This window comes from Eptatretus burgeri, chromosome 3 (genome assembly GCF_056783735.1).
Source record: "Eptatretus burgeri isolate ZD-2024b chromosome 3, Ebu_testis_v1, whole genome shotgun sequence".
Lineage (NCBI taxonomy): Eukaryota > Metazoa > Chordata > Myxini > Myxiniformes > Myxinidae > Eptatretus > Eptatretus burgeri.
Window position 1 is genome coordinate 126,450,043 of NC_140963.1, and position 15,000 is coordinate 126,465,042.

General features: G+C 41.2%; 1 protein-coding gene across 3 annotated transcripts in view; it reads left to right on the top strand.

Moving 5' to 3' along the window:
• Positions 1-15,000, top strand: part of LOC147030931 (dmX-like protein 2) — a 504,858-nt gene that overhangs the window by 396,670 nt on the left and 93,188 nt on the right. For all 3 annotated transcript variants that reach the window (XM_085875495.1, XM_085875494.1, XM_085875496.1), the window contains 4 exons: positions 10,999-11,058; positions 11,331-11,417; positions 11,518-11,639; positions 12,576-12,696. In XM_085875495.1, the coding sequence (XP_085731621.1) occupies positions 10,999-11,058; positions 11,331-11,417; positions 11,518-11,639; positions 12,576-12,696 (390 nt within the window). The remainder of the gene's footprint in view (positions 1-10,998; positions 11,059-11,330; positions 11,418-11,517; positions 11,640-12,575; positions 12,697-15,000) is intronic.

Genomic DNA, 15,000 nt, shown 5'->3' on the forward strand with positions numbered 1-15,000 from the left:
CTGCTTCGGAGCAGAGCAACTCACTCTGATGTTACCGAAATTTATGCACCGTCTAAAATGAAAACGATCAAAACTTGCGGCATTGTTTTTATCTATAAATGCGCATAAGAAATAGAGAAATTATTACAATACCTGAAGTCATCACTCTCCGGAAGTCCGTACGTTGTAACCCGTAATGGAGAACGCGTCTGAGGTTCCCTTCCCCCATTGGCCACGCCCACGCAGCAACGTGTCTTGTCATTGGTTAGTAAATAAATGGCCATAACTTGGGAAGCACTTGTCTGATTAATATCAAACCTTGAAAAGGCACATCCTCAGGTCCCCAGCAATATATCTGGCAAGTTTCAATGAGATCGGACCAGTGGTTGTCGAGAAATAGCGGTCACAGACACACACACACACACACACACACACACACACACACACACACACACACACACACACACACACACACACACACACACACATACACAGATTGCTGGAATTATAGATAGATGATAACTAAATAAATATCGAACATTTTTTTCGTGAATCATTGAATCTAAAACACTGGATGTTGGGCCGGCTCGAAATACGTTCAGGCGGGAGTGGAGACAGCAATCGAGGCGGAGATGATAGTGGTATTTGGTAAATGAGACTAAATATTCTAATAGTTTGTTATTCCATTGATTGAAAAATTAGCGTATGGTGAGATGCGAATCCGTACACTTCTGGACTTCCAGGTGAAAATGGACTGCATTTTCGAACTCAGTGGGGTCGATTTACTCTTAGAAATGTTTACACAGACAACAAATTAATTATAGATTAGAAAATATCTAAATGAGTCGGATTAGTTACTCAACTCCAGTAATGATAAATCTTGTTTTAGGTCATATTTTCGAAATGGTCGTGAATTCAATGTCGGTGCAGTCATTTCTTTGAGTAAATCGAACCCATAGAGTTCGAAAATGCACTCCATTTCCACCTCGGACATCCAGAAGTACCCGTAATCGTACCTGACCATACCCTAATTTAACCAAAACTAAAAGTTGTCATATGGAGCGCCCTCTAAATCACCTCTGATCAACTTAAATTTTTTTATGCGCGTTATGGAATCATAGTGGAATAATTTAAGGCTTGTGGAGACAACATCTGAATTTTTATCTTGGCAAAACGAAGTTTTGCAAGATATGTTAGTCAGCTTGTATGTTTTTTTTTGTTTTTTTTTTGTTTGTTTGTCTGTAATCACGTATAAAAAATTCTGCAGAGCACAGTTATCATCGGAAATTTTTGTAACTTCGCATATCAGAGGCCTATAGAGGTCCCTTTCAGTGCACAAAAATTTGAAGGTCAAGGTCAAAGGTTAAGGTCACTTTGGCGCAAATCAGGGGAGTCGACGAAACCCTTATTTTTTGAGTAATTTTGATCGGATCGTCTTCCAACTTCATGGGAATATAGTTCATGGTCTGGCGCTCAGCTGATTAATTTTTGGTGGCGATTGGCCTTGACCTTCATGGTTAGCGCCTCAGGTCAAACATATTTGACCCCAAGGTCAAATTTTCAAGTTTTAGGAACCATATCGTGTAGTACCTCAAATTGAACACCTCGATGAGTGCTTTCTAGATATGTCAAGCTTGAGACATTATGACGTCATTTGGTGATGTTATGAGGCAAAAGCATATTTTTCATGGTTACTCTGGAGAACGATTCTCATCGGAATCTCTCGTAGGCAGATATTCCTCAAGGAGTCGCTCCTGGTGGATAGCAGCTTTGTTCACCTCAGTGTGACCTGAAAGAAGTCACACGTGGTCACCTTTTGGCAATATACGGCTCACCCTGTGGGTGACATTGGTTTATTTTAATTTTTTTAGCTTTTTTTGGACCACCCTAATATATACAGTGGGGAGAACAAGAATTTGATACACTGCCGATTTTGCAGGTTTTCCCACTTACAAAGCACGTAAAGGTCTGTAATTTTTATCATACGTACACTTCAACTGTGAAAGATGGAATCCAAAACAAAAATCCTGAAAATCACATTGTATGATTTTAAAATTATTAATTTGCATTTTATTGCATGAAATGAGTATTTGATACATCAGAAAAACAGAACTTAATATTTGATACAGAAACCTTTGTTTGCAATTACAGAGATCAGACGTTTCCTGTAGTTCTTAACCAGGTTTGAACAGACTCCAGCAGGGATTTTGGCCCACTCCTCCATTCAGATCTTCTCCAGATCCTTCAGGTTTCGGTGCTGTGGCTGTGCAACACAGACTTTCAGCTCCCTCCAAAGATTTTCTATTGGGTTCAGGTCTGGAGACTGGCGAGGCCACTCCAGGACCTTGAGATGCTTCTTACGGAGCCACTCCTAAGTTGCACTGGCTGTGTGTTTCGGGTCGTTGTCATGCTGGAAGACCCAACCACGCCCCATCTTCAATGCTCTTGTTGAGGGAAGGAGGTTGTTGGCCAAGATCTCGCGATACATGGCCCCATCCATCCTCCCCTCAATTCGGTGCAGTCGTCCTGTCCCCTTTGCAGAAAAGCATCCCCAAAGAATGATGTTTCCACCTCCATGCTTCACGGTTGGGATGGTGTTCTTGGGGTTGTACTCTTCCTTCTTCCTCCAAACACGGCGAGTGGAGTTCAAACCAAAAAGCTCTATTTTGGTCTCATCAGACCACATGACCTTCTCCCATTCCTCCTCTGGTCATCGAGATGGTCATTGGCAAACTTCAGATGGGCCTGGACATGCGCTGGCTTGAGCAGAGGGACCTTGCATGCGCTGCAGGATTTTAATCCATGACGGCGTAGTGTGTTACTTATGGTTTTCTTTGATACTGTGGTCCCAACTCTCTTCAAGTCATTGACCAGGTCCTGCCATGTAGTTCTGGGCTGATCCCTCACCTTTCTCATGAGCATTGAGGCTCCACGAGGTGAGATCTTGCATGGAGCCTCATACCGAGGGAGATTGAACTTCTTCCATTTTCTAATAATTGCGCCAACAGTTGTTGCCTTCTCACCAAGGCATGTATAAATGTATAAATGTAATTCATGTATATAAATGATGAGCTTGAGGAGCATGTGAGGAGTCAATCATTGATATAATCCCAGCCACCTGGGTGGAGTTGATTAGGTGAGAGCTGATTGGCTATTCCCTCCATTCACAGGTGAGAGATGTGGGTGGGTCTTCGATATATATAGATATATATATATATATATATATATATATATATATATATATATATATATATACATACATGTTCGTGCTCCGTCATTCTGAGCGAGTTGTTGGTGCTCTGGCATTCTCAGCGAGTTGTTGGTGCTCTGGCATTCTCAGCGAGTTGTTGGTGCTCCGTCATTCTGAGCGAGTTGTTGGTGCTCAGTCATTTTGAGCGAGTTGTTGGTGCTCAGTCATTTTGAGCGAGTTGTTGGTGCTCAGTCATTTTGAGCGAGTTGTTGGTGCTCAGTCATTTTGAGCGAGTTGTTGGTGCTCCGTCATTCTGAGCGAGTTGTTCGTGCTCCATTATTCTGAGCAAGTTGTTCGTGCGCCATTATTCTGAGAGAGTTGTTCATGCTCCGTCATTCTGAGCGAGTTGTTCATGCTCCGTCATTCTGAGTGAGTTGTTCATGCTCCGTCATTCTGAGTGAGTTGTTCATGCTCTGTCATTCTGAGCGAGTTGTTCGTGCTCCGTCATTCTGAGCGAGTTGTTCGTGCTCCGTCATTCTGAGCGAGTTGTTGGTGCTCCGTCATTCTGAGCGAGTTGTTGGTGCTCCGTCATTCTGAGCGAGTTGTTGATGCTCCGTCATTCTGAGCGAGTTGTTGGTGCTCCGTCATTCTGAGCGAGTTGTTGGTGCTCCGTCTTTCACAGCAAGTTGTTGGTGCTCCGTCTTTCATAGCAAGTTGTTGGTGCTCCATCATTCAGAGCGAGTTGTTGGTGCTCCGTCATTCTGAGCGAGTCATTCCTGATGAGCATGATCCCGACTGCATGAGAAGTTCCACGGTGTGGAAAGAGATGGGGAATGTCCTGAAATGTTTCAAGGAGGTTTACAAACAGAAAATGAAGGCAGCCGCTCAAGTCTCCATTATGAATTTCTTCAAAAGATTTCAAGGGAATCATCCTCCATTTCATCTTCTGAGCCTTGAACCTCAACTGGACAGCCTGCCACACCTTAATAAGCTTGCCACAAGCAATATGTACTGTATCCAACCTCAATCATGGTAACACTTATAAATAAGTGATTCATTTTAACTAGTACGTGCCCGTACGTGCGTGGCCGCATGTGCAAAAAAAAAAAAAATTCAAACCGCGTGCCAGAAACAACAACCACACAGGCCGTTCCTTCGCTCTCGCGTGCCCGTACGTGCGTGGCCGTACGTGCAAGAAAAAAAAAAACTTTCAAACAACCACACAGGCCGATCCTTCGCTCTCCTAAACGACGACTGGATTGGGCCATTGTGTTTATGTATAAATGCGCATAAGAAATCGAGAAATTATTAGAATACAGTAAGTCATCACTATCCGGAAGTCCGTACGTTGTAACCCATAATGGGGAATGCGGCTGAGGATCTCTTCCCCATCGGCCATGCCTATGCAGCAACGTGTCCTGTCATTGGTTTGGTAAATAAATGGCCATAACTTGGGAACCACTTGTCCGATTTATATCAAACCTTGAAAAGGCACATACTCCGGTCCCCAGCAATATACTTGGCAAGTTTCAATTACATCGGACCAGTGGTTGTCGAGAAACAGCGGTCTCACACACACACACACACACACACATTGCTGGAATTATAGATAGATGGTTTATTTGTTATATGTTTTATTTATGCATTGTTTACTGCTTTTTTGCCCCTCCTCACTCCTCCCTGCTTCCTCGCTTCCCCACTCCTCTTCAGTCTCCCTACCTCCTCGCTCCTCCACCCCTTTCTCTCCCCCCTCCCTTCTCTCCACCCTCTTTTTCTGCCCCCCTCCCCCCCTAAGTATACCCGTTGTCCGGACAGTGGTTATGTCCAGATGGACCCTCTCCTCACACTACCTTAACTTGCCCTCTCCTCACGCCACCTTCTCTTTCTGCACCCCTCCTCGCTCCCCTCCTTCTTCACTCCCCCTCCTTCCTTGCTCCCCCACCCCACATCGATCCCCACAGTTTATGATTGTCAGGGGAGAGTTTGGGGACCTTCTTTTTTTTTGGAGAGCGAGATGCTACATCCTCAGTTTATGTGGTTGCAGCTTTAAAGGTCCCATGACACCCAATAGTACTGAAATTGCATATATATGAAGACCACAAGGGGAAAACCAGAGATGTCAGGATAAGTCAATTTTGAAGAAACTGAAAAACAAAGTTTCAAGACTTTGGTGGACTGTTTAATAACTGTCATATAGATTTCTTTTCCAGTAAAAGGAAGAGTGATCATTGGCCGATCAAATTAAGCATGTAGCATTTGCCAAGCTTCTGTGTTATTTAATTTAACAGCAAAGAACGAATCAATGTTGCAAACTGACATCACTGGTTATTCCCTTGTTTAATAATTGCCATGCAATTTTAACCCAGGATGTGTAGCAAATTCATGCTTGTTGGTTATTAGCATACATTACATGACTTTGGTGATCACAGATTTTTTTTTTTTCAACATTAAACGGTCATTGTTTTTTTGTTTGATTGGTGTTCAACACCATACTCAAGGGTATTTCGCTTATATGACGACGGATTCTCCATTTCTTACTCCGTACTGCTTAATATGATGGAAAACCGGGAGGAAACCAAGGATAAACCACCCCCGCGATAGCCGGTCACCTCATGTGACTCCCTCATATACCAAAGCAGGTTGATTGGGCGGTGGGTACATCGAATGAGGATGGGTACTCAGACGCGCTAACCATGAGGCCACGGCGTGGGTCCCATAAAAATCACAATAAAGGTTTGACCAGGCTTGAACCACGATATGCACCAACTACGGAGCCCATGATATAACCAAATAGGCTATTGTAGTGCTCAGAGTTTATGCTGTGATAGTTTTATAACCTTTTTTAACTTCGTTTCTCAACTCTGAATATTATGATGGAACAGTTAACATGAATGACGCAGAAAGCCAATCTTATCTGAGTGAAAACTTTAATTTTAATACTTTGCAGAACACAAAACCTGTGATCAAAAATAATAGATCCATGATATAACCAAATAGGCTATTGTAGTGCTCAGGGTTTATGCTGTGAAAGTTTTACAACCTTTCATTTTTTAGTTTCTCAACTCTGAATATTATGGTGGAACAGTTAACATGAATGAAAGGAAGATAACCAGGAGTAAAGTACTGACAACTCTGGGTTTCTACTTGTTCAGCTTTGACAACACTTCTTTTTTCATTGCACGGCTAAACTTTATACCATATAAGTTATGTGACACCCCTGGTTATTTCTAAAAGTAATATTGTGAGAGGAAACCTTATGTTGCCAACTATTGGCAGGTGCAATAACCCTGAAATTTATAAAAAGTGACATCATCGGTTTTCCCCTTGTGGTGTATATATATATATATATATATATATATATATATATATATATATATATATATATATATATATATATATATATATATATATATATATATATGTCCTCGAGGAGTTTTCCATCGTGATTTCAGATCTGACAATGTTTTTTCACAATACTCGTTCTGTAAAAAGTAAAATTAAAAAACACAAACCTTTTCGGGAACGCCCCTAAAAATTCTCCTGAAAGGGGCGTAACCCACATGACGTCAACTGTAGGATGACAAAGGCTGCACGTAAATTACTCGGGTTGGTGGTCTACGTGATTCTATTGGCTTTCTGTGTGTTTCCACATTCGATTGCTTGACTCAATCGCTCCGTTCATTTCTGCTTTAAAAAAATCAAACATTTGGTTTTGAATAATGGATGACATGGACTTTGATTTGTCTGGTGGCGACAGTGAGTGTGAGAGAAATGAAGGATTTTGGTCTGAATCACATGGAGAATTGTCGGATAACGTAGTCGCGGAGGTGAAGCTCAGGCAGCTGGAAATGAAATACGGCCTTCGCTGTTCGAGCCCGAAGCAGGACAAGCAGAGGAAAATGGCGATGAAATTCCCAGCGTTCATTATGATCGGGAGGACATCGAAGGAAGACTTGGCATTAACAACTGGTTGGACTAAATCCTATTCGTAATTCAATAATGTAAATTCGACTTGCATACTGCTCGATATCAGAAATATTTTAGTGACGTGACGTGACCAGCGCAGCACAGCGGACATGTTGCACCGCGGCGAATTAATCACAAGCAAGGCCAGCCCATGTCATCGGCCGTATCTCTCCGCGCATAAAACGAAGCAATCTCGCTGTCCGGATACGATGAAAACTTGTGTGCAGAACACACCTTGCGACAATTGTCTAGAGTAGTCCGATAAATCTGACGTTCTGTTGCATTTTTATTTATTTTATTCCTACTGTCGTCATGTTGTACCAGTCGAAAACAATGAAGAAAAGAGAATAATAAAATAAAGCTACAGCACGTCAGATTTATCGGACTAGTCGGACGGACGATGGATTTATCGGACCAGTCTAGACTCTAGAGTGGACAAGTAACTTGTATTAGCATGCACACAATGTAAAAGTTAATGCGTAAGAGTCCCGAGGCCATGAGGCCGTGTAATTGGACAGATAAATTTGTCTCTCATAGTTGTGCCAACATATTTTTCCCTGTTCATTTATTACAGCATTTTGGCTAATTGTTAATGAATTGCAAGCCAATGGAAGCAGTACCTTCACTTTAGAATAAACCCATGCATGTCGAGTGCAGCCATACCTGGCTTGCATGTATGTGGAATCGTACTTATCCCAGCAGGCTGGTTTCAACGACCAATTCAATGAGCTCCAAAATGTGGGTGCAGGTTTTTCACATTCTTTGATTTTAAAATTATCTCCTTGCGCCTTGAAATGATGCAATATTAATCTTTAGTATTTTACTTGTATGTCCCTGTAAGTTTCTTTTTTAATGGAAACGTTCGACAGTCACATTTTATAATTTGTGCACATGGTATAGCCCTTTATTGTGCATACATTTATATTATTGGATTTGTGCACGACTACGACAAGGTAGTAAAGAGATAAATAATTGCCTCGTGATTGTTGTGCATACACGGCTCAGAAGCAGAATTTCTTTTCCGCAAAACAATCACAGGAATTAAGACGATCAGTGAGATAGCAAACACATGTACACAATGCATTTGTACGTACTTTATACGGCGCGCGACATCTCGAATCAATCTACTCTGTGCGAGTTTCTGTCGATGACGTCAACGCTGCGGTTCGCTGAAGGCAACTTTTTTAAGGGGTGGGGCATTGCAAGTTGTGAAAAGCACCAGAAATGTTCGAAATATTGGTCTAATTCTCCCATTTTTTATTTAAAAAAAGAAACGGGTGATTTCTTCACTCAGAAGGTCAAGTTAATATATAAATATCCAGAAAGTTTTGAGTGTCATGGGACCTTTAATATCAAATGCGTCCATTGGAGTTTGAAACATCACCACAATATACAGTTCACTTTCCTCTGTTCTGAACAGCAGGGAGGAAATGCTTGCAGAAAGATTTTCTTTCAAAGGTTCACATTCACCATGCCACTGTTCACAACTGCATTTTGAAAGTTTTTGCCATTTACTTCCTGCAGTGAGAAGCTGGTCTCAAGAGATGATTCTGTACAGTTTTTGAAGCACTTCCATTTGAATTGCTTTGGAGTAGACTAAAAATAATTTTGAAGAAGTGAGTTTGGTTATTTTCTGTGTGTTCGAAAGTGTCCCAAAATACCACAATTAACCTTCCGACTGCTATTTTTCTTTGCACATGCCTGAGGTTATGAAAAGCAAATCTATGCTGAACTGATTTTTTGTTTTTAACGTATGAACTAGAAATTGTGCAAAATGTGAGGTATGACAAATGTGTCCATCACGTTCTTTTAATTAACCTGCAACTTGATTTGGGGGTTTAAATTATTATTTTGTATTGGGCAGTCCATCTCTGATGTATTTGTCCTCTTTTCTTTTCATTTTTTTTGACACAAACATTGATCATTACAAGTGGAAAAGATCCCAAATTTTTTATTATTATTATTATTATTATTATTATTATTATTATTATACTTCTTTTTTCACTTAAACCGTTATCTTGGACTCGCGGAGGAACTTGAACAGATATCCATGTCAGATGAAGACATTCGGAGACATCGTTGTACCCTGACATTAATTTTAGAACATTATGAGTTGACATTGGACAAATCACTGTCAAATACTTTTGTCATCATTGATGGACAACTCGATGCATTATATGGATTCCAGTTAATGGGGATAGAGTCGATCAAGAGTAGGAATGGAAAATAACATGAAATGGTGGTGTACTGTCGTCAACTTCAAGCCCTGGGGGAAAGAGTGGAATTTAACTTGTTCAAAATTTACTCAGGAAGGGTATGATTAATCGGTGATGGAGGTTACATTTTCACCTGTTTGTTGGGTGGTCGCTAGACTACCCTTAGTCTCAGGTTTTCCATCTGTTGGGTGCTCGCGAGACTACCCTTATTCTCAGGTTTTCCGTATGTCTGTCTGTTTGTTTGTATGTTATGGACAGCTCTGGAGGCCAGAGGAGTCAACCGATTTTGATGAAACTTGACTGGTAGGTTCATACCAGGATCTAGTTGTTTGCTTTTGAGCACCGTTGCTATGGACGCCACCATTGCCCAGCAACGGGACTTTAAAATTTTTGAAAAAATCCGAAAAAAAAATTCCGAAAATCAAAAATCGGCTTCTGTGCTTTTATGCGCACTATAATCAACCTTTTGTCAAAAAATTTTCAGCCCGATCCATCAAAAACTGTATGACTAGTATGCAATTGTATTACTGTATGCTTTCACCCCAACGTTCACATTGGGATTCCCTTACGGAGGGTAAGTGAATCGAACACAAATGATGAATGGACAGTTGCTCGTCAGGTTCCTATATGGAACAACGAACGGAAAAAATGCCATCTGATGTGTTCTCTTATCTGCATAATTCAAATTTGCCTTAGTCTAGCGACCACCCATGTCGCCTACCGGCTTGCTTGTTTTGTCTGTCTGTATGTGAGTGTGAGCATGATATCTCAAAACATGATGGACAGATACAGACAAAACAGGTTGGGGGTGTGACAAGGATTAATTGATTCGATTTTGCTGAAGATCTGGTTCCGGGTATGAGACTTTTTAAAAAAGAGATTCTTCACCATTGAGAGATTGGGCCAAAAATGAAATACAGCACAATATTTCAAAAAGTTTTGAATGGATTATGAGAAACTTGGTGGATGAGTTGGTAAGGTGACAAGAACCAGCCGATTCGATTTTGGTTAAGTCCGGATCCAGATCCGGCCTATCGGTGAGATAGAAAAGGTAAATTGTTCAACCTGGTGGAGATATGCACTCTACCGAGTGCCGTTCTAGTTATTAATGCTGCATTTAGCCTTGTTTGTGATCTCTGTCTGAAACACAACCTCAGATTTGACGATTGGTGTTGCCGTGTGAACCCCTTGCTTGTAAAGCAGGGGGACCCAGGTTCAAATCCCATCCACCATGTGTTTGTCTGTTGACGACGAATGTCCTTCTCATTCATGTAAATTATGCTGTTTCATACGTGTCTTTGTTCTGTATGTGGTTTCCATATTAAGCTTCTCCATGAGCCTGAGATCATTATAGAGCTTGAAATTAAAATCTAAAACCAGGTGGTTTTGCCCATCTTATCAATGGGATGTGTTTGTTCCCTCATTTGTTTTGAATAGAAAACCTTTGAGGTTTGACCTCGTAAACCTCCATAATAATCCTGCTCTTAAATGCACCAACAACCCCTGGCTTTGGCAGAATCATTAACTTTTCATCAATTTCTACATTATTTTTCTTGTTCTCGTGGGTTTTGTCAGTTTGAAGAGTGCAATGATACATTGCATTGAGTTTACGTAAGCATTGTTTTGGTGGGTGCGTTGTCATCACAGGGAGAGGAGGAATTTGATGAACATCTGAACTCTGCTGCTGAAGAACTTGATGTTGTGAAGGTACACACACCCAGATATCCATTGTGTTGTTGGAAATTAACATGACATGAAATGGCGCACATATAGAGAATTTGCTGTCAGGGTAAAGTCTATTTGGTGTTGCGACCACAACGCTGTAAGCCAGAGTTCATTGGTCTACTGGAACACTGGTGTGTTCATTGCTTGTGTCGTTAGCATGAGGCTTGTGCAGTTGTTTGGTAGCTCGATAGGGGAACAGCAAAATGAGTGCAATTGTGTTTCCTGGTCAGCAGCTGTGACAATGTTTTAAACAGAACGAAATGGATGGAACACCCGGTGTCAGGCAAGTTCGAATCATTCACAAGGAAGCAGACATCGTCACAGCTTTTACGATGAACCAGGTGACATTTGTGACTTTGCAATACTCGGCTAACATCCTCTTTGCATATTTTCTCCTCAAAAGTGCTCAGTTTCAATCTAACCTTATCATTTCATTTGAAGGCAATGTTAAGCAGTATGGCAGTCGCGTCTGCCCACCATGTTACGGAGCTTAATGTGGCTGGAGTTCTCAGTTCCAACTGCCAGGCATGGATAGATGAAGATTGTGAAACTGAAGGAAGTGGGTGAGTCACTGTACTAACTTATGTTTATATACACACACACACACACACACACACACACACACACACACACACACACACACACACACACACACACACACACACACACACACACACACACACACACACACATATATATTTGTATGTAAAGATATATATATATATATATATATATATATATATATATATATATTTATATACATATACATATATTTGTTTGCACTGCATTTGTCGTTATCAAGGTTGGCGTTGTATTCTGGGGAGTTAATGCTGTGTCCATCTGATAATAATCCATGAACAGTCTAAAAACTTAAGTGAAACCAGTGTTAGGATTTTGCAGAGACCTTTGGGGTGCTTATTCGCAAGTTTGAACCAACCTCAACTCTCAATTTGCGTGTGTGTGTGTGTGTGTGTGTGTGTGTGTGTGTGTGTCTGTGTGTGTGTGTCTGTGTCTGTGTCTGTGTCTGTGTCTGTGTCTGTGTCTGTGTCTGTGTCTGTGTCTGTGTCTGTGTCTGTGTCTGTGTCTGTGTCTGTGTCTGTGTCTGTGTCTGTGTCTGTGTCTGTGTCTGTGTCTGTGTCTGTGTCTGTGTCTGTGTCTGTGTCTGTGTCTGTGTCTGTGTCTGTGTCTGTGTCTGTGTCTGTGTCTGTGTCTGTGTCTGTGTCTGTGTCTGTGTCTGTGTCTGTGTCTGTGTCTGTGTCTGTGTCTGTGTCTGTGTCTGTGTCTGTGCGCGCGCGCGTGTATATTCGACAAACATCTTCCTTTTTTGGCTGCACCTCAACTATCTCGGAAAAAATATTTGCACATAATCTGGGGTTAATTTTCGTTTTACAGACCATGGTTTGATATATTTTGTTGCTTTCTCAGTTGGTGAAATAGTGAACAAAAAAAATACACAACAGATTGAACAACGTCATGCTTGTTGTTTGTAACTGCTGCAGAGGTGATGACTTCACTGTGGTGCATACTGTCGAAGAAATTCTACGTGGATCCAGTCCGGCTTACAGCAGTGGTAGTCCCGCGGCTTGGAATGGCAGTCAAACTGGACGTGCGAGCTTTCTGGTAGGAATTTGATGTGGAAGGGAATGTATGCTTCATTTTGTGAAACATTAAATAATATATATAGTTGTGTATATGAGAGAGAGAGAGAGAGAGAGAGAGAGAGAGAGAGAGAGAGAGATAGAGATAGATAGAGATAGATAGAGATAGATAGAGATAGATAGAGATAGATAGAGATAGATAGAGATAGATAGAGATAGATAGAGATAGATAGAGATAGATAGAGATAGATAGAGATAGATAGAGATAGATAGAGATAGATAGAGATAGATAGAGATAGATAGAGATAGATAGAGATAGATAGAGATAGATAGAGATAGATAGAGATAGATAGAGATAGGTGTACGTGTGTATGTATATACTGTATGTATGTATATGTCCAGGGTGGGCCAAAAGTCACTGAAGGTTTTCTTTTTGTTATAACGTTTTTTATTTTAAAATAAAAAATTATGAAATTAATTGAAAATGGTCGTTTAATTCATAGAATTTGGTTTTTTCGATTAATTGTGAAAAAGCATATCTTGCAAATGTCGCAAAGTCTTGCTCTTTCCAAAACGTGATCCATTACAGTGGACAAAACTCCTTGATCTGCTGCAATTTCCTCGGAAATGTTTGTCAATTCCTCTGGAGTCTGTGGCTTGTTGACATATACGCAATCTTTAAGGTACCCCCACAAAAAACAAAATCTGTGGTTGTTAAATCTGGTGAACGTGGAGGCCAATTAATGTTTTCAAATTTTGAAATTATGAGGTTTCCAAAAACTGTCCTTAACAAGTCCATTGTTGGCCTCACAGTATGGGCTGAAGCTTCATCTTGCTGGAACCACTTTTCTGGTAAAAATTTTCACTTCCGGAAACAAGAAATTTTCCAGCATTGGCCTGTATCGCTCACCAGTCACAGAAACTGCATTACCAGCATCATCTTGAAAAAAAAAAAAGGTCTTCCACTGCGGGCTGAATCATGAACAGACCCTCGGACTCAAAGCGAGCGATCAAAATTCCAAATCGTGTTTTCTGATGGTTGTTCTCGAACATTAAAATGATTGCGAAATTTTCTTTGAGTTTAAATCATTAATTTCCTATTAGAGTAATAAAATTCAACAATTTTCACGTGCTGGTCATTGTTAAATTTATTCATAATAAATCTCTCTGGTCTTCTTTATCTGTAACGAAAGAAAAATTAAAAATTAGTTTGAAGTAAAAAAGTTATATAAAAAAGAAAACCTTCAGTGACATTTGGCCCACTAAAAATATGAGGGCCAGTCAATAAGTAACCTTAAAATGGTGATATAAATTCGAGAATGTGATATGTGTAGTTGTGGAAGACATATGTTATATCTACGGGTAAGAGTCATGTTTTACCTGTTTGAGATCTGGCAACATTCAGCGTATGATGTCAGTAGAACATTTCCAAGATGGAGGCTCCCTTAGAAGCGCGCACCGGGGAAGAGCAAAATTCTGTTATCCGTTTCTGTAGAAGTGAGGGTGTGAACTCCAGTGAAATCCATCACAGAATGAAGATGCGATATGGTGACGCTTGTTTATCACTGCAGCAGATGTGCGACTGGGACAGGAAGTTTAAAAGTGGAGCTTCCAGTGTGGCAGACGCCGCTCGCTCAGGCCGGCCTCACACAGCCGACACACCAAAAATGGTTGCAGGAGTTGAGCGCATGCGAAGGGAAAACCGTCGCATTACGTTGGATGAAGTGGTCACCGAATTGAACATTTGCCATGGTTCAGCACACCATATCATTCACAATGTGCTGGGGTTCTGCAAAGTGTCTGTAAGGTGGGTGCCGACACAACTCGCACTTTAACTGAAAGAGCAGCGAGTGGATGCATGTGAAGAACTTCTGCAACGTTACGAAACAGAAGGCGATGCTTTCTTTCAGCGTGTCGTGACTGGGGATGAAAGCTGGGTCCAAAACTTTCAGCCAGAAATTAAGAGGGCAAGCAAAGAGTGGCGCCATTCGACTTTACCGAAGCCTAAAAAATCCCGCACACAGCTGTCCACTGGAAAAGTGATGCGGACGCTCTTCTGGGATAGCCGAGGCCAACTTGCAGAGCATTACATACCCAGAGGGACCACAGTCACCAGTGCATCATACTGTGACCTCCTCAAACATCATCTGAAATCATCGTGGACTACTCACAACCGGTGTTTTGCTGCAGCATGACTATGCTCAACCTCATTCTGCCTGTACTACAGCTGCAACAATTAAGGACATGCATTCTGAGTCTTCCTCACTCACCCGACTCACCAAACCTCACCCCTTCGGATTACCACATCTTTGGGCCACTTGAAGAG